Raw genomic sequence first — 22,421 nt, 5'->3', positions numbered from 1 at the left:
TTTCAAAATGAAAATGTTAATTTTATTAAACGATTTGAATTCATGATGCAATGTAATATTTAGTAATTTAATATTATAATCTTATTACGCATATTACAATTTAATATTTTAATGTTGCTTTATATGTATATATTAATACTTCAATATCACAATTATTATGAAATACATAATGTTTATTATATATTAAGCTTATAATAGCTTCAATTATAATTTTTACGAAATACCTGCAGTCTTTGCTTTATATATCATATAACGCATTATACTTCTTCCTCTCTGCAGATATTTGAAGAACGTTTCCGTCGAGACTGATCATGGAAAGCCAAACGTAGAGTTCACTCAGGATGGTGTGTTAAAAGCGGCGGAGTTGAAAATTATGAACCTTCGACCGGGAGTTAGCAAGCAGCTTGTTTGGGAGGAGGTAAGCTCAAATCATCTTGCATGCACTTTACCAGCCACGAAACTTTACCTTCCAAAAGCTATCGCTAGTCGTGACACGAGATACGGTGCAGTTTACAAATAAGTACATAAAAACGAACGAATAATTAAACTAAAGCCGAACCAAGATTAAAATCTTCATGCCACCTTCGCCGAATAAAACTGAATTTCATTACGATGTTGTTAATGCAACGAGATATTTGCATATATTTGCATAAAGTTTGCATAACAGAAAGAATTTCTAGTATATAGAAATTGAGTTTTAAAAAAACACACAAAAATTTTCTATTATACGCTAGCGAATAACAATTATGCACTAAAATTTGTTCTGGCCAACAAATTATTGTAACCCAAAAAAAACGGGAACTGTAACATTAAAGATTAATAAGTTTTTTATTTATTGTGCAAGACCTTTTTGATCAGATGTTTGTGAATTAGACAATACGGAGTTTAATAAAAAAAAAATGAACTTATGATGTAACGCCTAGCTATTGAAAAAAAGATGTCGATAAAAATACGCAATGGGCGAAAAAGTTTTTTTTTGTTTTGCACGAGCTTCAAGCCGAAGAAGCGTTATCGAGTAAAAATGTAGAATTTATCGCCCTCGCTGCCGAAACGGCTCAAAGGGGTCGCGCTATATATAACTTCGTGATCGTCTCTTTCGTTACATTGGATTTACGGCACCGAGCCGCGGAATTGCGGTAAACTTTAGACTTCCTTTTACGTCCGACGCCGATGATATTCCTTTTGCAATCTGCTCACCGGAGAACCGCAAACGAAGTGTCGCTCTATTACTCGGCGGAACAACTTCATCATAATCCGTATCCTTTATCGTTTTCACAGTGCGGTCCCGGATCAACCACGATAATAAATTAATGCGTCGGTAGAGGTTTCCATTAAGTCTCGTTGGCTGGGTCTCCCATCTAGCGTACGAAGGCATGCTCTGCCGGGCTGATGCTTTCTAGAAATTGTCAGACTTGGATGGTTCATAATCGCGTTATGAAATGCTTTGCAAGATATTTCAGAACGCACCCGTTTCCTTCGCCGGCAGAAACGGCAGCACAATTGTCACGTACGCAGCAGTCGTGAGACTACTGCGTAGTGCTTTGTGGCAGATAAAACTAATATAGTATCCCTTAATGTGCGCAGTGGAAATTTCTGACGACGAAGATATTGTATTAGGAAGATTTTCTTCTCCCGGCGGGAAAATTTATGATACAAGCTTTGCACAAAATTAGATATTGGAAAATCAGCATGAGTTTCGAACGACTGTAAATGTAATTGCATGTGGAATTATATAATTATACCATTACACGGAATTTTTAATTGTTATATTTTTATTAACAATATTCTTCAAAATCCAGCTTTATTATTATTCAAATTGTTGCTGTTGATTAATTTATTGGTTTATTGTAGTATCTTGTTCTGATAATAATTATACAAAATAAGTGTGACATAGAACGTTTCAGTTTTCTGCACATTCTCTTTTCTGCATACTTTTACTACCATCGTATCGTAACGTATCATTGAATATTCGTCGGAGATTTTTATTGTGTTTGCAAGTTTTAACAGTATCGAGTTTTGCAAGTTTGATAGGAATTTCGTCAGAAATGCCGGCGAAGTTTAACTCCACCTTTCGACATTCCTCTCGCGACACGAATCCATCTTTGTTCAGCGAACCGTTTCATCCAGGAAATTCTTTCGTCACCTCATTAAAGTTTGAAACGCTTGCGTTGTGAGAATCATGACGTCTCGACACAGGCAAGAATTTATCATCCATCCGCTTCAGTAAATTCGCCATTTGCGGAGGATGAGCTTGCCGTCAGGATAGACTTTTTTGCTGAATGGCTGATAAAGCTTTTATACTTTACGCAGGCTATTCATAATATATTATGATCCGTACCGGGACGGCACTTTACACCCTCCACTCTGATAAAATATTGTTCTAATATTCCCATGTCCGGTATTAGCTCTAGGAAGTCTCGAGTCTTTTTTCATATACTACTGTTACAGTCTAGAGATCTGTAATAACACTGAGTTTAATATCAGAAATATATTCATTATTCTCACATAAATATTATTTATTTCTAATATTTGTAAAACTTATTTAACCGGAGAGAAGAATGCCATTTACGGACTGGATCTTTTGGTGACCTAATAATAATACTATGTGAATTTTATATATTTTTTCCAAGCTCAATAAATTGTGCGCCGATTTTTTGTCGGGCTTTAAAACATAGCTCTTAGTTGGAACAGTAAAACCAAATACTTAAATTGATAATCGATTTAAATTTTGATGCTAATAAACATCCTTATATTAAATCGCTGGAAAGAATTTATTGCGAAAAATATCGCCCCATCACATTCTGTCACGGAATTTAGGAAGATCCATGTTCGAACGCTGGCTGGGGTGATATTTTTCGCAATAAATTCTTTCCAGCGATTTAATATAAGGATGTTTATTAGCATCAAAATTTAAATCGATTATCGATGTTTCAACTAGAAGCTATGTTTTAAAGACCAACAAAAAATCGGCATACGCTTACTGAGTTTGGAAAAAGTATATAAAATTTACACACAATATTATATATTACATATATATATATGGACATACATTTAAACACCTTTTGAGTAAAAATGACGCAATTACTATTTTTGTTAAAGTTCTGCATTTATTGTGACGCACTTATCTGCGCTTATCTTAGTGAAGCTATAATTGAAACGCTATTAATCCAGCACCTAGGTCGTCACGTAATGAAAGCTGCGCGAAAATTTCATTTGCCGTCCTGCAACCGGCGTGGCAGGACACGAAACTTTGTTACGCCAACACGCGCGACCGCTTTCGATTCTAACGATTCGCGTGCACTAGTCACGATTTTAATTATTTCTTTTAAAGAGAATCATCTCGACACTTTGCAACTCCGAAGACTTACAATCCATCGCGTGATATCACAATCCTCATCTAGTTTCCAATTATATCCTTCGTTTGTATCACGTCAGCGCGAATCACCCACCGGTGGATTTCGGAATAACAAGATTCCATGTTTCTGTTTATCTCATTTTTACGGTGACGGCCTTCCATTTTTCTATGCTAGAAATAATTAATTGGAGATATCGACACTGGCGAACTTGATATTTCCTGCGCAAAATCGAGCTGACAAGTTGATAAGGGAGAACAGTATTATAACGTACAAATGTAGGAGAAAAAACACATTTTTAAATTAAAATGAAACATTCATATTTTTTCTATTTGTTTAATGAGAAACAGTTGTTAAAAGCAGGCAGATAATACATGTTTTTCACAGAAAATATTGGATCTGGGATGTTAATAATATTCTTACGTTATATAACGCACATTTTCTCTCCTCAGCATGGTGTAAATAATGCTATTGAATGCAAGCTGCTTTATATCATGAGTTTCATTAGAATTTCAAAGGCATTGAAATGTTTCGCACCTTTATAGCGGCTGCATAATCAAGTTCACGATCATCTCAAAAAAATTAAAATATCTGAAGGAAATTACGCACTGCTAATATTTCAAAATATTATATAATAACTTTTTTATGTAATTATAAATATAACAATACTCAATTCTCACACACACAATACACAAATTATTTTTTGAAATACATTTTTAAACTTAAATTTTACAGTAGGATTGAAGAAACTATATCAAGCTGGTCTGTATGTTACGTTTATAAAAAAAAAACTTTAGTTTGTGTAATATTGTAATATATGAAAATATACGAATCTTTTCTTTGTTCGTGATAGCGATTTAATTTTCTGTACAAAAGAATTGAATCTCTTAACTTAGTTTGCAGTGTTTTTTCATGAATTTGTCATAATTTGTACAAGGGACGTTTCTCTTTTATAAGGGATCGATAGATTTATAGATAGAGTTGTTCGTGTTGTAACTTGGAGGAAATCAGATCTTTTTCTGATTTCAATTTTCACATATTAAAGGACACCGGGTGTTCATGACAAATTTTAGCGGCCCGGGTGATGCATCATTTTCCGGCGTGCACATGTTTCCCCGCACATTTCGCTACTAAATTGCCGGCCTTTTGCAAAATAAGCGGATTATCGGATCAAAGTCTGTCCGATGCGAGCGTGAAACGCGTCGATCGGTTAATCACGTTAGGTACATCCGCTAAATCCCAATTCCCGGCGCAAGAATCGCACCAAACTCTCCGGAACGCAGTTTACTCCAGACTCTCCTGCATTCGCGCAATTGTGCGAAATTAGGTCGTCACTTAGGTAGCTGGAACTAGAATTAATTAGTATGCATACATCGGCGGGATAACGTGTGAGGCGACTCCGACAATTAACTGTACATGCATAAACGTACATGCAACGAGCACTCGCCATTTAGTCGATATTTCAAACTGCTATCGCTTTATGTGTGTATGCTTGTGTGTTCTCTCTCTTCCCCCCCCCCTTTCTCCCATTCTTGCAAAATGAAATAAATCGTACTAAATAATATGCTTGAAAAAATAATTGTTCCAAACAATCGTTTTTTATTATTTTGTCTAATTTGCTGATTATTTCTCGTTATTTTATTAGTTTTACATTTTTATTTTATTTAAGTGTTATAATTATTGTGATAATTTGTGATGTTATATTTGCTTAAAACACATTTTGAAATAGAAATATCGCCAATATTAGTTGTAATCTATCTTATTAATTATTTTTGTATTTTATTCGTGTCTTATTATAAATTATAAAATAGTTTATTTATATTGTCCTGTTTAACTTTATTTCTTATGAAAATTGTTTTGTGATATTTAAACAATTTATTTGAAAATTAATATTGAAACGTAACCGAAATACATAAGAAAAAAAATTATATATTAAAAATAATTATTAAAATAAATTAGAAAGTATTTTAAAATTCAAATAATTGATAAAATTTATTATCATGCTTTTGGTGGCATAAACATGTGATAGCTCGCGGTAAATTGAAGATAAAATGATATTGATTGTTGGTTAAAGGCGCAAGTAATAATGACCGGCAATCCCTCAAGGATACAGAATTCAAGGCAAATATGAACAACATTTACCTTGAATTCTATGTTTGATTAAACGATTACTGATTGTTACGATTTCTCGCTCTCTTAAATAGCGTATGTTATTTTCGGATATTGGCAAAGAATATGAAAGAAAAGTATATGTTCTCGTAATCAAAATATTTTTCTTTATGCACCAGTTGTACAAATCATAACTTATTTATTGACAATGTTTCAATTTTAAAATATCTTTGGATACAAGCAAAATATTTTAGAATACAACTACTATAACTTACTTAAGAGTTAACAAATTTAAAAATTTTATATTTGTTTTAAAAATTAATCATATATCTGAAATATTTTTATTTCGCATTATTAAAACAAAATTTATAATAAAACATAAATCTGTTTGTTGAATAATTTACTTGGCAATAAATTATTTAACATGTATTTTAATTGATAAAATCATTGTCATTACGACGCATGTACATTTTGAGAAACAAATGCAATTCATTAATGTAGACAAATGCAATTAATGTCAGATTATCCTCTTCTAAAATATAAATAAATAGAATATTGTAATAACAATATAACTTATTTAACAATTACATATGACGTTAATTGATTAATTCATGTATTAAAATTTGTGTACAGTTAATTAGGATGTGTAATAACCAACAGGGTGAGCGTGTACAAAGTCGAATAGGTAATTGATGACCTCTTAAATGGCTCGCCAAAATTAATAGCAAAATGTTGACGATCAATTCTCGCCATTCGCGATGACCATTTGCGACCTTCCGTGATACCATTCGCGACATAGTCACTCCCAAAACATTTTGATTTTTTACAGCATGAAAGCTATTGCGGAGAATTCTGCGATATAACCCATCGATTTTGCGCCAAAGTGGTCCTTTATTTTTGCACTGCAGTTATATCGATTTTTTCCGCTACGCCCTATATTCTTCCAAACAAAAACGAATTCCGGGGATTCTCGGCAATCCGGAGGATTACGTTGCGAAATCCTTAGTGCGAAACCGGCCAAGATAACAAAAGATGGCCAAGAAAGAAAAATCAATTTAAGCGCTAGGGCGGCGTGTCTGAACGGCAATTTACTGAATGCCTTATTAGACCGCCTGAAATAATTGGATTTTCGGTATATTATCCAAAACAAAAAACAATAAAAAAAATAAAAATAAATGTCGATAGAGATGATAAATTATCGAATATAACAAATGATAATGTGATGGAAATGGAATAACTAATATCTACAAAGTAACAAAGATATTTTGATGCATAACAGAAATGATCGTTATAAATATATATGTTCTTTATTTATACAGGTTCTTTATTTATTTCCAGAGTGTAATATGTTTATAAGAATAGCAAAAATCAGGATTACGCAGTATGCCATTATGCAAAAAGCATGAACGTGATGTCAAATGCATCTGTACTTTCCAATAAACTCTTGTAACAACTCTCTTGTTATTAGCACTTTAATGAGAATATTCCGTACAACTTCTGTCTGTAGCCCTTCTTGTCACGATCCTGTTGTGCTGCGAATGAAGGACTCGATGAGCTTGCCTTCTGCAAACAGCATGCACAAAGGGTGGTAATCGGCGCACGTCGTGTCTATGTAAATTGTTAGCTGTAAGCGCGGGACGAGTAATTAGTCAATTATCGGAAACGGCGAAACTGTACGAGCCTGCCTCCGGAATTAACCATCGACGATACGTCGCGGTCACTTGAAGCTTTTCGATACCGGGTATCACATGTATGATGTACAACGCGTGATGACGCACGCATGTATCCTAAGACACACGTGCAGCGCGTACATCGAACTAATTAGCGAAATTGTTCGAATAGCGCTATCCGATGCTCCTATTTACTCGTCAGCGGTGTTAATTGCCAATGGAACAGAGAATCGGAAAGCTCGGGAAATTGATAGAATTCATCTATGTGTAGGATCTATGTGTAGGATCATTTTGTGCGACATTCGACGCTGCAGATTTTAAGCGCGTTACTTCGCGCATTGCTGTATGTCTATAATGGTTTATTAATAATTTGTAAATAATTCTATATCTTAATAAATTATTATAATTATACCAGCTTTTGCATAAACGCAAATATGTTTTTAAATAATTCATGTTTCATTAAATTCATATTTCTCTCAAATCCAACAGATATATTGAACTTGTATATTTATTGCACAATTATTTGTTCTTAGCAAAGTATTTTAAATCATTCTTATTTATTAAATATTATTAAAGTGGATTTTAAATGCATTTCTGTTAATAAACACTACAGCAATTTATAAATTTTAAAATTATTTATTTTATTTTGCAATACAATTATTATAATCTTCTCTACAATATAAAATTTGTGGTTACATTGTGACATTTCCAAGTTAATCGATCAGAACAATTGTTATCCAATATTTTATATATATAATAATTTTAATTATAAACAATGTGATTCAATACAGCACTGACATATACTCGTAAGAAAGAGGACAGAAAACCATAACAAATATATTAGAGTGCTTTATCATTTTATTTGATCAAAAATCCAGACTCGGCAGCAATTTAGAGTGCGATAACTCGTCGATTTTTCGGAAGAAACAGCACTGCGAGCATGCACGTGCCGCATATGCGTTTTCTCCTGTCACATATCTTGAGTTACATTCTGCCCCATTCGCATTCTCGATTGCGGTAGCCCCGAAGGCACCACGACCCCCGAACGAGCTTAAAAATCGTCCGTCCCTCCGAGGAAGACGTTTCCAGGCGGAAATTTAAGCCGGAAGTTTTACAGATTAGGGAACCGTAGCGGACTTAACAGGAATGGCTGGAATCATGCCAAATACTGCGGGATGTATCGTCGCAAACGATTCCAGTAAAACGCGGACAATGTATAGTCGTAATCCCCGTTTCCCCCTGACCTGACCGAGCTTATCGAAGGGACAGCTATTGTGGGAACTTTATGTCGCGGTCGAAATCCTGACGGGACAATTAACCTTTTCCAAGACCGCCAGTATTCTTAGCGCAACGAATTCTCCGTGAATTTTTTCGTCACGCACAATTAAATTTTCAAACGTATTCCGGGATATCGTAAAGAAAGGAAGAAAGAATAGTGAAAGTCACTTTGGAAACACGTTCTCCGATAATAGATTGAAAAGCTGACAATTGTGTTAAATACAAATTGATGTTTCTTTGGATAACTCAATTCCTGTTTCTTTTATAGAAAAGAATTGCTTTTTCATAAATTTCTTATGTGTATAAACAGAACTTTTTATTTAATAAATTTTTCATTTTAATTTGATAATTATTTATATTGTAGTTTCTTTGTTTATTTGTCTAAATTGATTAAAATTGTACATGATACCTACCTATTCGATACCTAATACTTCATGTAAGCTACTTCATAATCAAATCAATAATATATTCTTGGTAAAGAAAATATAAGTACAGAGTTAACATTAAATACACTTTAAATAACGTTAATATATGAAGAACAATATTTAAGACGTCTGGATGATTGTCACGTACACTCAATACGTCAACCTGCAATGTCTCACAACTGTAATCGCTGTGATTATTGTGGAAAGTTTAGGTTTCGCCGCAGCGCAATAAACTGGTTAACAAGATGTAACTGCTAACGTGTCCTGAACTAAACAGGCGGCGGGACTTATAATTAGGGAACGACGCACCAACGAGTATACGATAATTAGGAGATGCCGTAAGATTTTACGGTGCATCGCGTTGCTTCCACGTCGAGAGAGCATTTACAATTGCCTTGATGAGAGAAACATCAGCGACAGAGAATATCAGCGTCAAAGAACTCGTTACGGCGTATCACGTGGTACAATTAACTCGATATAATCTCGACTCGTGTAATGAACTTATAATCTGTTCATTAATTCACGGCATGTTAATGTAGTCATGAATTCATCAGCCGGCGCTTTGTAGCCGGCGCCATTGCACGTGACGTTTTGCGAGATATTTCTCGGCGAAAGTTTAATTTCCGAGTCTTCCCTGCGGTTTACTGACCCGCGCGTTACATCCGCGATTTAAATTAAGTAACGAGTAACGAGCAAAAGCACATGGAAACACGTATTATTTATTCCGTTGTTAATTGTTAGCGCGCGCGTTAAAATGAAAATACAATTTCGGTGATTGCAGACTTGGATGTATGAAAAAGAAATGAAGACAGTCGGTGGAAGATCTTGATTTAGATTTGTAATTCATTTATATTTGCAACTCAGAAATAAATTTGACATATTAAAATCAGCGTTAAAGTTATCATCTTAATTATTAATTATTATTTTTATATATTAAATAAAAAAAAACAGTCAAAAAATGATACATAGTACATATATAATTTTCTTTATCAGATTACATATTTCTATTACACGGTTTGCGACATCGTATTCCGAAATTTATGATTATCCTTCGTATATATCCCTTCAAAACGCGATCTTGTTTGTCGAATATCCCGTATGACGTTGCTTTCGTTAATCTCTCTCCCGATCCCCCGTAACCGCGTTAACGTATAAATACGTACGCGCTTGTCGTAATTCCTTCATAAACGAAGGATTTTCCGTAACGGACAGGCCCGGCGCAGGCTACGGTCGATGGGTACGCAGGCGAAAAGCTCCGAATGCATGTAACGCTGAATCCCCGAGCTTTTAATTACGAATGCATAAATCTCCTGGGAGAATCCTCAGCTTCTCTAGAGAGAATGGATTTTGATTGAAAGTTCGCGCGTTTTGACTTTTTTCGTTTCTTCGCACGGGAGACGATAAAAAGTGTACGATCACACGGCTGTACGGTCATGTATATGAATTTTCATGGCAGCATGTTCGTTGTAACTTACTCCCCCGTGCAGTATCGGTTTCTAATATGTAGATGTCTCGCGCGCATCGCCAGTGAGAGCTTTACATATTCAGAAGTTGAGCAACACTCACACCGGAGCGATCCAATTTCGTTTTATTGGCCCCCTCGCACCTGGAAAGTTGCTATGTATTCTAAAAGAAGTCATTTACTTTCTTCACCATGATGCACTGCCAAATAAATTTTGGCGAGCTGACAGAGACAATAGGCGTTGCCAACAACGCGCGCAATGCACGGGGACGAAATGACGGAAATGCACAGAGTCCGGCGTATGTAATGTTGACGATGTAAATAAACTGCCCTAGTTTGGCTCCTTGTTCACATCGCCGTAAAATTACCTCTTTGAATGGAACGTTTTGGAATGTGTGGAATAAATCAATTCGCGTTCGAATGCACTCGATTAAACGCATCGCACGGGAGTCGATGAATAGTCGATGAAGTGTGATATAGAAATATATAGATACAGCCTGTTTGAAGTTTCAAACTGGATATATGACTATTTTTAAAGAAAATGACGTTAAATTATTATAGATATCGTGGAGAGTTTATAAGAAAAAAAAATGGATTTGCAGATATTTCAGTGGGATCTTTTCCTTTTAATTGAAGAGATTGTGGAGCGTTGTGCGATTTTTTTTGGCCGAGTTATCGAGATTTGAATAAAAAGTGGTCACTTTGACTTTGATCACTTAAGCGATCCCACTACAAGATACAAATAATAGGAATTCTCCACGATTTTTTGCACGCCAGATGTAGCGCAACAAATTTGCATTAAAAATTTTCATTTTGACGGATCAAGCTTTATCATTGTGCCATTTTTTTTTTTAAAAAAAGGTAATTAAAATCGGGAAAAAGCATTTGAAAGAAGAAGTTTCAAGCTTTAAAATGCTTTTTTAATTTTGTGTCTACGATGATTTTTCGCCGAGTTTCAGTGATTTGAAAATAGCCCAAATTTTTAGCATATCAAAAGTGTTCTTTATTTTTTGTTGAGTAGGTTAAAATAAATTTTTAAAGAAATAATATTTTAAAAACTACATGATATTTCACAAAAATTCATATTTTAAAAATTGCTTGTGCGTATTAAAAGAAAAAAAATATCAAAAAATTCTTACTTTTTTAATAACAAAATCGAGAAAATTCAGAATTTTATGTTAATAAAATAGATTATCAAACATTTCTATGTGTATTTTGTTTCTTTCCATTCGTATTGCAACAATACAGCGAGAATCTATCAGCAAGATTATCAAAAATTTATAGATTTTACTTTTTGATAAAGCTTTTACGAATGCAATGCGAGAGATGCAGAAAAGCGGGCGTGAGTGCACTTTTCAATGCCGCCCACGTGTCTTTTTGACACGACGGTCACGTATTTTCACATAACCTGTGTCGACCAAGTTTTCAACGTACGGAAACGTCTGGCATCTATGCAAATGATTTTAATAACCAACGTAAATTACATCCGCGTTAATTTTACATTTTGGTAGTTCATATATTACCGAATTTCTTAGGGCAAAGCTACAACGTTCTTTATATCACAGAAAAGAATATAGGATCGATAGAATTGATAAATTATGTAAATTATGGAATCGGTTTTTGTATTTTTTAAAAATGATTGTTATTTTCAAATAGCTATGTATATAATATCTGTAGTAGCTACGTAATATTCGTTGTTTAATCTCTAATACTAATTATATTTCTGCTTTATGTTGTCAAAAAATCTTTTTCATAAAGAACGTAATTAAGTTTCTATTTTTTTACCTTGCCCTAGTTTTTCTTTCACAGTAGCAAACAAAGTGGCTAAAGTTCCAATCGGACCAATCATTAACAATGTTAAAATTTCTAAAGCGCGATAATGCCGGCAATGATGAATGTATTATAAAATTTTCGTCGACATTGACTAATGGGGCTCCATTACCGAATACAGTTTCGTCTGAATAGGAAGTAAATTGCGCGCCCGATAGTGAGAAACGATACGCGTCGAAAGGAAGCAAGTTGAAGTACAGGACCAGTTTATATCGTGTACAACTAAACCTTTTCGTATACTAGATTCGTCACGACGCGATTCAGCGAAGTGTAGGAAGAACTTTGTAATTTCACTTCCGTTTCACGTTATACTTTCGTCGCCGACACTTTCTGTTGAAAACAATTTTGCACGCAATCAAGTATAGAGCGCCAACGATACGAAATTTAAAGCAGTAAAGCTGAAGTTTTATCGTAAAACGCTTTATACACGTTAAATAAAAGTTTTGTAGAACCTATATTAAAGAACTAAAAAGCTGATTACGAATTACGATTCAGAGAAGATACCAGAAGATACCTTTAAAATTATTTAAATGGGGGTCAAGTAGCATTAAAAAATGTTGATAATATTTTTAAAAGGAAGCCAAAAAATATTCTCATCAAAAGTTAAATCATGAAGAAGAGAAAGATGACACGAAATAACGAAGGACAAAAGAGCTATGGTAGAAACCTTTTAAAATTTTTAAATTCAGCACACTGGTAAATTAATGTTAAGTAATGTTCTTAGTATGCTACGTTGGCCATTTATTTTTATTTATATTATTTACTAAAATTGAAAGAAACACTTTAATTATTGAAAGTAAAATCACGCTAATAAAATATAAGATTTATGAATAATTCATTAAAACTACTACTGTATTTGATCACATTTGCTTTCGTCTGCTTGTTCGTAGATCGGTGTCTGGAAATCCTGGGAAAAAGAGGGTCTAGACATTAAGGACATCGTCTGGCCGGGCAATACCCACACTCCTCCGCAAGGCGTGCCGGAGAAGTTTTACCTTAAAATAACCTTTCTGGAGGAACCGCCTTACATCAATCTTGCCCCGCCGGATCCTGTGACCGGAAAATGCTTGGTGGACCGCGGTGTTCATTGTCGAGTGGCCAAGGACTCCGATATGGTTGGGTAAGTATGAAAAATTGGATTCTTTTGTTGGAGAGACATATCCGCCAATACCTTATATCGATATCTAAATGTTTAAGCATTTACAAACCTGCGATTCTGAATGGATAATTACTAACATACTCAGATATCCTCTTTTAATTTTTAATCTCGGACCACTTATATTATTTGTATATTGTTTTCTTTTTATTTGAATGTAATTGAATTTTTAAAATGTTGTTAATAATACTATTCAAAGGATACTTACAACTATTAAAAGTGTTTTTAGTATTGTAGAAATTTTTTTATATATTAGCTATTATATCATATATTATTTTGTTAAGCCATTTTATATGTTAAAGTGTATTTTATATTATTCAGATTATTTGAATAAGTAAAAAATTGTTTAAACGTTGCAATGGCAAACGCGTCTGATTAGAAAGAAATTGATTTTTAAGAAAGTCAGACTATTAACGTCTGACTAGAAATTGACTATTACTACTTCAGTAGTAATAGTCAGCTTCGTGTAGTATTCTGTGAAATTGAGAAGACTGTATTTTAACTTATTATTTTCGATGAGATAATAACGTAGCAATAAAATATACAAAAATAGTATTACGTAAATTTCAACATATTATTTATATGACTAATTTACTTCATCTCTAGACTTCCTATCAGAACTTTACTAAACGACAAGTGAACCAAGATTAATTAATATTAACAGACAACATATACTAATTTAAATGAACAAATTAGGTGTGTAATTTATTACTACTGCGATATATACTGACGTGCGCGAATACTCCAGTTTGTGATATTTCGGAGAAATTAACTCATTACGACGGACTCAGCGCTGCTTTTAAGCGAAGACCGAATATTAAACCCGAACATCATGGTATGCGGCACACTTATTTCATTTAGAAGGGAGTCCTAGTAAAGTATACGTGCCGCTTCTACACCAAGTCGGAAGAAGCCTTGCACATTCAATCCAAAATTAAAGGGCCGGCCTTTGAAAGCATTGGACAGGCGAGACTAGACTAATACGCGCGCTTCATCAAAACGGAGGAGTTGACACTTTACAGTGGCACGTAATGACATTTATCATGCGGTAAATGAATTCATTGAAAAGCACTTTACTATGTGCCTTTGGTAAATCTTTCGAGTTCGCATTTAGCCTCTCGGAGAATGTTACGGGTGTGATAAAGGATAAAGCGGCCGTTTACACGACGGGGGTAAATATGAAAAAGAAGCGTAATCGCGATCATTCTGACTTTGTTTGATAGTCGTACGCAAGTGCTATTTTTATCGGGCCGTTTATGTCGACCTTCGCGTTAAACGCAAGCTGCATTGTTAAAATTTATCGAGCGTGTTCTCGAATGTCGTTATCCAATTTAGAGTATCATCGATATCGTTTGGGGTTACAGCCTCTAGCAGACGTTCTCTGCATATAACAGTATTTATTTGCGCGAAACCGGGTCACGTAATATACGTTAAAAACTCTTTCCCGCCTGCATTCTCTATATAGTACAGTGCATGCGACAGCTGTTGGTACGCTCGTTTTCAGTGTAAACTCGAGAGTTCTGCGAAAAAATCTATTTCTGTTTAAAAACAATACCAGCACTTCGTTGAAAATAGTGCGAGGTAAAGTGGCTCTTTACATCTCGCTATATTTTTTTTTTTAACCAAGAAATTGTTGAACCAACAATTTGTCATATTTATGCGCTATTAACTATGAATAGAACTGGGGTAAAAATTAAGCTGAAAGTCTATAGACTGCAAATGATTCCTTTATTTCTAAACGCAACATGAAATTTTTAAAAAATAAATATTTACCTCAAATGTTTTGCAATAATTTAATCGAAAATTTGCTGTTTATATTTTTTAAACATTCGCATCTGTTTTTTTTTGTTTTATAGAATTGAATTCCGGAATATTTAGTTTGCATCACTAAATTGTAATATTCTTTCTGTTATTTAACCATTATACTAGTGCAGCTCCAGATATACAAAATTAAATTACGAGTTATTGTGACGCACGAGAAGGGAAAAAGGAAGACAGCGATTTAACGTGTATTTGTACACGTCAGATCCAAGAGTCCGATTCGAATCGCACTTCGAAAATAATCCGCCGACAAGTTTCCCAAAGGCATTTGCGAGAATAACAGCGTGGAAGTAATTGAAACTCTTCTCCTTCTCTCGAGAGAGAAACGCAACTCGTGCGAAGAAACGTTAGGAAATTACGATGGGAGAGGAACGAAGTAGATACAAGTCGATTTTCTGCTTCAATTGTCGATATCACAGCAGTCACTCTGTCGGAAAAATTTGGAAAGAACGGACATTTACAAACTGAAAATTATGTACAGTGCAGAACTGTAACGATTTGTCACGTTTAAAGTAATGTTTATGTTTTACTTTAATTTAATGACTATCTTTAATATATCTTTATTGATTTCAAAAATTTTCTCATGAGTTTGCTCATAATATTTGTAGCTTTACTGTTTTAGTATATTCTTTCAATCAAATTTTATTAATAACCAATAATTCAATATCAAGCTCTTTTCTAAAATAAAATTAAGTCCACTTTTTTCGAGACTTACATATGTTACAAGAATATTTTAAATAAAATAACTAACTAATCTTAAAATAATTAGATAAACAATTATTATATCGACACACAACTAATATTATATCACGCTATCACTTCGACAAACAGCGAAGGAGAATTAGCGCTTAGTACAGTTCCTTTCAGCAAGAGAATTTCGGGAAAGGTATAATTGAAAATTCCGCAACAAATCCTCATACAATTGCTTAGAAAATGTCGATGTGAAAATGTTATCTTCCGTTTTTGAGGTAAATGTTGAAACTATGAACAAAAATATGATTATGTTTGCGAAGATGAAGATTATGATAACAGTGATGAATTAACAATATAATAATTGAAAAATAGCGAATTTGTTACATAATAGGAGATTTTAACAAATATTTGTTGGTGTAATTTTGCAACAAGTGACTAAGATTTCAACTAGATTATGTATTAAAATTATTGCTTTCAACATGTTTACTTTATTATAATAATTTGTCTATAGATTTTATTCATGATTCGAAAAGTGTAACAAGATGCTGAACGCGAAGCATGTCTGTTTTGTAAAATAATGTTTTTCATTTTAATAATTTAAGTTAATAAATTCTGTGTAGCGAAACATATTCGCTACACAGATGCACGAGGAATGCATACTTAAATAAAGAGAGAGAGAGAGAGAAAGAGAGAGAAAGAGAGAGAGAAGAATAAACCATTAGTAGGAACTTGCACGTTGTATTATCTTTTTTATGTAGAGTGCGCGGCAACTAACTGCTGCCAATGAAAAATAAAAATTACGTTCCATCAGTCGCTGGAGGGAACAGAGAGCGGATTACCTAATTGCTAATTGTGTGCTGCAGCCTGGGAGAACAGCGCGTTACTCCGGCTTAACGAATTGATATTAGCGCTGTAAGAAACTTACGGAGGTATTTCACGGTGCAGAATAATTGGCAATAAATTATACCGAACGTAACATTTCACCGATGATATACTGTCGGGACGAATACCAATTTGTCCGCGTTACATTTTTAACTTTTCTTCGGCTTGGAGATCACATTCTCAATTAAACGAGTACTGCGACAAGATAATAAATGTTATCTCGCCGCGATTATTTTCGACAGAGAAAAATGTGTCTGCCTGAAATTTCAATGAGTTCACCGAAGTTTTATTATGATAAGATAAAATCTCTTTTATTCTTGTCTGTACGCGCACATCTACACGTTAAAGAAAAATTATTAACATTACTTATATTTTTTATTAGAATAAGTTATTATGAATATTGAAATGCAATGATAAAAAATGTAATTAGCTCTTATCGCTGCCACAATTCCTCTCGTGCTCGTTTTAATCGTTATCGTCACTCTCTATCCTGGGTAGCTATCATAGCCACATAATGGATCTTACGCGGCTAAATACTCCACTACGCACTTATAATCTCCGGCAAGACCGCGAGCAGAGAACATATCTCTCTGTATTAATATGCAAATCACTTAGATGTCCTTTATAAGGGAAGTGGCTGAGACACCTACAAATGGTAAAGGCCGCGAGTCCTTATCTTGAGTACGGGACGGAATATAAACGCGAACGAGTTCTTGCGGAACGCAGGCTCTTCTTGCGGCTTGGAATGCAGCCGAGTCGGAAGCGGAAGAAATTTCATTAGCGTGTTTCCGTGCGCAACTAGATTAACCCCGAGATGTCCGATTTGACTTCAAATTGTTACACGAATCATCAGAAAATGATGAAAAATAGAACAAAATCGTCTATATAAAAAAATTTTTTTATGTCTGCATGTTAAATCTCTATTTCTGTATTTATGCACGCATATTGGTATAATATTTTTTGTAATAATTTTTAATAGCATAGATTTCTATGAATGAAATTAGTGAGAAAGCTCATTCGAAACTTCAACGTAACAAAATAATTACCCAGGCTGAGCTCGAAAGCATTATAATTAATGACACTGAACTATGATGGACAACGTCCATTTTGCTTGAAGGACAATGTAACTAATGCAGCTTTATTGATAGACTGCACGTACGTATGAACTGCAGCGCGAGACAATACTGTTTTTACGATGTAATATAATCCTATATAATTGATATCACGAATATTAAAGGAATATTTTGGTACGTTTAAATATGGTAATTACAAATTTATTTGCGATATGTACATACGTGTATACATTATTCTATCGCATAATATCCACAAGTATTCGTATCCTTTGACGCATCGATATGCGCGGGTATCGAATATCTCGTTAGTCCACAACCGAAGCTTCCTTAATTCAGCCAATATAACGTTTCCCGATAATTCAGGAATGCGAATCGATAATGATAAACGCACATGTGGCGTAAGACGAAGGTAGTAATTCGAGACAGCTCAGATACCTTTGACAATTTCTATTTTACACGCTAATATCTGCGAAATGAGAAGGCCACGCGTGAACGTGTTTCGAAAACGGATGGCCTTATAAAGACTCGGATGCCGTAAGAGCGTTGTGTCGATACGAAAAGCAGCCCCTCTCAACAGAACTCTCGTGTAACACTTATTGAAGGTGGAGACCCCTCTTTGTAGTTCAACCGCCCTTTGTAGTTCGACCTTCTACTTTCGTGGACGAGGAAAGAATCTACTTTTCGTAAAGTAGTAACACGCTTGACAGACCGCCGAGTAATTCAATGAGATTTTTAACGCAAGGCTGCTGAGAAAATATGTTCGAAAGAGGGCGAAGTTAATTATCCTTTTTCCAGAAGAATTAAATTTTTATATAAAATCAGAAAGTATCTAATTTTTTAAATTTATATTAAATGTATAAGATTTATGTCATGAATCTTTACTATTGCTATTAGGAAACATGTAGATACATGCCTAAAATATATTATTAATCTTTTATTAAATATATAGTATAAACATCTCTTTTATTTTCAAAGTCAAAGAAACTAAACAGAATAAAATTAATTTATTTCTTTTAATTACTTTTATTAAATTAAACTATTAAATATTATTATCAACTCAAAAAATAATCTAAGTATTACAAGCAAACAAGGACAAGGATAACGTTATGAAACATGATTTACCGAAGCAAAAATGGATTTTGATCAAAAAGTTAATAGCAGGAACGTACATATCACGGTAATACCGGCCACTTAATCTTCCAGAAACGATTTATTTGTCAAGCGTCAAGCAGTCATAATACATTGCGCAAAGAGCCGCCGTTCATTTTTCATGTTTCTGATATGCGGCGAAACGGGTCTGCGATAACCGACTGTCTGTTGTGACAAATCACTGTCGTTGGATCGATCCACGATACGGATTTAAAGTGCATTTTTGCGGCAATTGCGGTCGTGGCATTCAGTGCACCGAATATATGGGTATATCCAAGGCAATATAAAATCGTTTCCGCGCTATATGAGGAACGGGGAAGAGAATTTACATGAATTAGCTGATGGCACATTCCCACATGTGCCATGCCTCTGGGAATATCAACCTCAGGCATCGCCCGCCTGCTGACTAAAATTACGCAAATGAAGTTCGCGATTAATGTCGTTTTATATAATGCACACGTACCAGTTTTACTCTACATTACCCGCTCGCAGTGGTAGACGTGCGTTACTGTCAGATAAACGTGTCTGTGACTTTGAGTGCACTCCATTATTGCCGAGTGGCGGAAAGAGTCTTATTGTGCGTCACTCGTCGTGTAAATCGATGGTATGCATTTATTTTTGCAGTTAGACAATTCAGTTTTTTGTAAAATTGACTTGTAGAGTCGACTGTTTCATTGTTGACGATGATAATAATATATAGAAGAAATATTATGAACACGATGTAAAAAGTATAGTATACGCAGATTAAACGACGATATGAAGAACAGATTACAAAATTTGTTGATAATTAATTTCAGAAGCACATACAGACTCGGAGAAAATATTTTTTCTTCACGCGATCTTTATTCGATATAAGTAAATGAATTTTATCGTGAAATACGATAGATTGTTTCCTATAAAATTAATATTTTTTGAGAGATAAGAAAACGTTTTAAGAAAGATATGAGTTTTTGCTTATAATGTTTATATAATAAAATTCCGAGATACATAAGAAAATTTCTTCTGTATATTATATTTTTAATTTTGATAAAATTGCATATAAGATGCAATATGCAATTTAAATATGCAATATAAGTTGCATGTAAGTAGTATTATTCTTACATTAATTTAAAAATAAATCTCCAATTCACTTTGAAGCAATTGAGATATATTTGACATAAGAGAGAATCAATGAAGAAGTAAAAATAAAAATATTATACTAAATTTAACATATCTGAATTTTCTAGCTAACTTCCTTAGCTTTTACATAATAATAATAAATTAAATTATTATTAAAAATTTTATGTAAACTTACATTATTTCGTCAAGAATTTTGAGCGTCGCAATGCGCAAATTTACTTGTTGCACCATGTTAAACGCAGAGATGTCCGAGTGTTTAATCTCGGAGATGTTATCCAGGCTAGCAGCGACAGCTCCTATATGTATATGAAATTTCAAAGTTACCATAATATTACAATTTCCAACAACCTTACTTCAGAGAAGGAAGCTTATTTCCGTTCCCTAGAGGCGTATAGCTTCATCGTTATCCTAATGAAGAGATACATCTATATTTAGTATGCAATAGTATGCGAATTATATAACGTTTTCATAAATTATTAGCCATACATGTCTTTTACAGCAGTTACGTTAACGTCACTGTTTAACATCAAAACAATAGGAAAGTTTGTTACGAACAGCTTTATCGATCCTGGTTTTAGGAACTCGGAAATAGTTCATGACAGCAGAACCGCCATAGTCTCGGCATGCATAATTTTGGATGTTTTTATATATGAACAATCTATATATTCGCGTACTATATCTAATTTAAGGACGTTCTCCGGTCCTTATACTAGAGAAAATCGATTTTCTTAGGATTTTCTTGAAACTGTGAATATACGTTAATTTAGGTGTGCTTTATGCGTGGTATAAATTTCAGTACCTCTTCCGGTATAAAAAATAAAGATACTGAGCCTCAAAGTTTCAACTTTTACTAATGAAAAGGTTTTGCAGGCCAAACGGTAAGAGATACGAGGTTGGCCAAGAGGACCAAAGTTGCTCCTCTCGTCGAGTTCTATAAGGAAAAAATGCCAAAACTAAAAAAAATTAAATTTAAATTTTTTTTTTGAAACTTTGAGGCTCAGTATCTTTATTTTTTATACCGGAAGAGGTACTGAAATTTATACCACGCATAAAGCACACCTAAATTAACGTATATTCACAGTTTCAAGAAAATCCTAAGAAAATCGATTTTCTCTAGTATAAGGACCGGAGAACGTCCTTAAAGTTGTAAGTGTAAAAGCGAATCAGCTAAGTGCCTCGTGGTAATTTATTGACAAGTGTAATTATTATTACAAGTATGTATGATATGTTTCACATTAGTCAAAGAATGTTAATTTTTGACAGCATTTTTTTTAATAGAGGAAATATAATATTTCATGGGAGGCAATATGATTCAAGCTTTAAACTAATTATCTACTTAATAACATCATAAATATAAGAAAAATAATCTTCTCAGTAGTAAGTAATATATCGCATAAAATTAATTTACCGAGGTCCGTTACGTATAATAAACTAGCGCAGAAGAGGTGTAACGTCCGTCACATCGCGGGCAATGTCGCAAAGTCTCGTGAAAATGTCGGCTCCGAAGAGTAACATCAAAGTTCCCGCTTCTTATCCGATGCATTACGCGACAGAAACTGAAAAGTTGCGGGTATTACGGGCGTGAACTTCTCACTTTTAATGCGAAACTACATTTTTCTCAGCGGCAACAGTAGTAGCCGGCTGCGCACTGCCTCGAAATTGTGAGCATCTTTTACGCTGCCGCGTGCCACTGCGAAGAGAGTGGCAATAAATGTCAGTGCGGGGCGTTTTATGGTGGTGGCCCTCCACTATGGTACTTTTCTAAGCATCGTCGCCAAGCTGGCCCACGAATACGTATTCGATTTTATCACCGCCAATTCCGGCATATGCTTCCATTGGGACTTCACGTCCTGTCGCGTCGCGAGACATATTTGCCCTCCCTCTATTTTACTGCCCGTGCGGCTTCGTCTTTATGCTCTCTTTCGCTTGACAAATATTTTCACTTGAAACAAAAGGGGTGCAAACTTTGGTAAGATTAATATATGTTCGTATAGTGGCTAAATACAATTGTAGATGTATTTTCAGATGTTATATGAAAATACATAGAGATAATATGACATATCTTATTACGTTATATTATGAGAAGACAGAGTTCTGATTGACGTAGTGATTACCTTTTTTATCTAGACAAATTTGTTTTCGAGGGAAGTTTAATTACATGAAAATGTTATTAAAGCACACAAACATATAGTGTTGCACGCATTCCTGAAACTCGGGAACATGATACGAAAGAAAGGATGGGATAGCGTACAATACCGAATTTTATTCACGTGTGGGCATTGGAATTCGATATTTTCATGCGTCACATACATGTCAACGCGTCGACGAAAATGCCGTAATCGACACCGTAAACAATGCAAAAGTTCGCTGAATATACCGTTATAGAAACTTATATCTACAT

At 34.3% G+C, this 22,421-nt stretch overlaps 1 protein-coding gene across 8 annotated transcripts in view; it reads left to right on the top strand.

Annotated features, from left to right (window-relative positions):
- Nmdar2 (NMDA receptor 2) overlaps positions 1-22,421 on the top strand; it is a 197,322-nt gene that overhangs the window by 155,532 nt on the left and 19,369 nt on the right. For all 8 annotated transcript variants that reach the window (XR_011717402.1, XM_071698941.1, XM_071698954.1 and 5 more), the window contains 2 exons: positions 280-418; positions 13,018-13,247. Coding sequence is in view for 7 of the 8 variants with exons in the window: in XM_071698941.1 (XP_071555042.1) it covers positions 280-418; positions 13,018-13,247 (369 nt within the window). In the remaining variant the exon portion in view is untranslated. The remainder of the gene's footprint in view (positions 1-279; positions 419-13,017; positions 13,248-22,421) is intronic.

This window comes from Temnothorax nylanderi, unplaced genomic scaffold (genome assembly GCF_030848795.1).
Source record: "Temnothorax nylanderi isolate EJ_2023f unplaced genomic scaffold, tnyl_v1.0 TNYL_tig0002_pilon, whole genome shotgun sequence".
Taxonomy (NCBI): Eukaryota; Metazoa; Arthropoda; class Insecta; order Hymenoptera; family Formicidae; genus Temnothorax; species Temnothorax nylanderi.
Note: the sequence above shows the minus strand (reverse complement) of the source record. Positions and strands in the feature narration are given on the sequence as shown.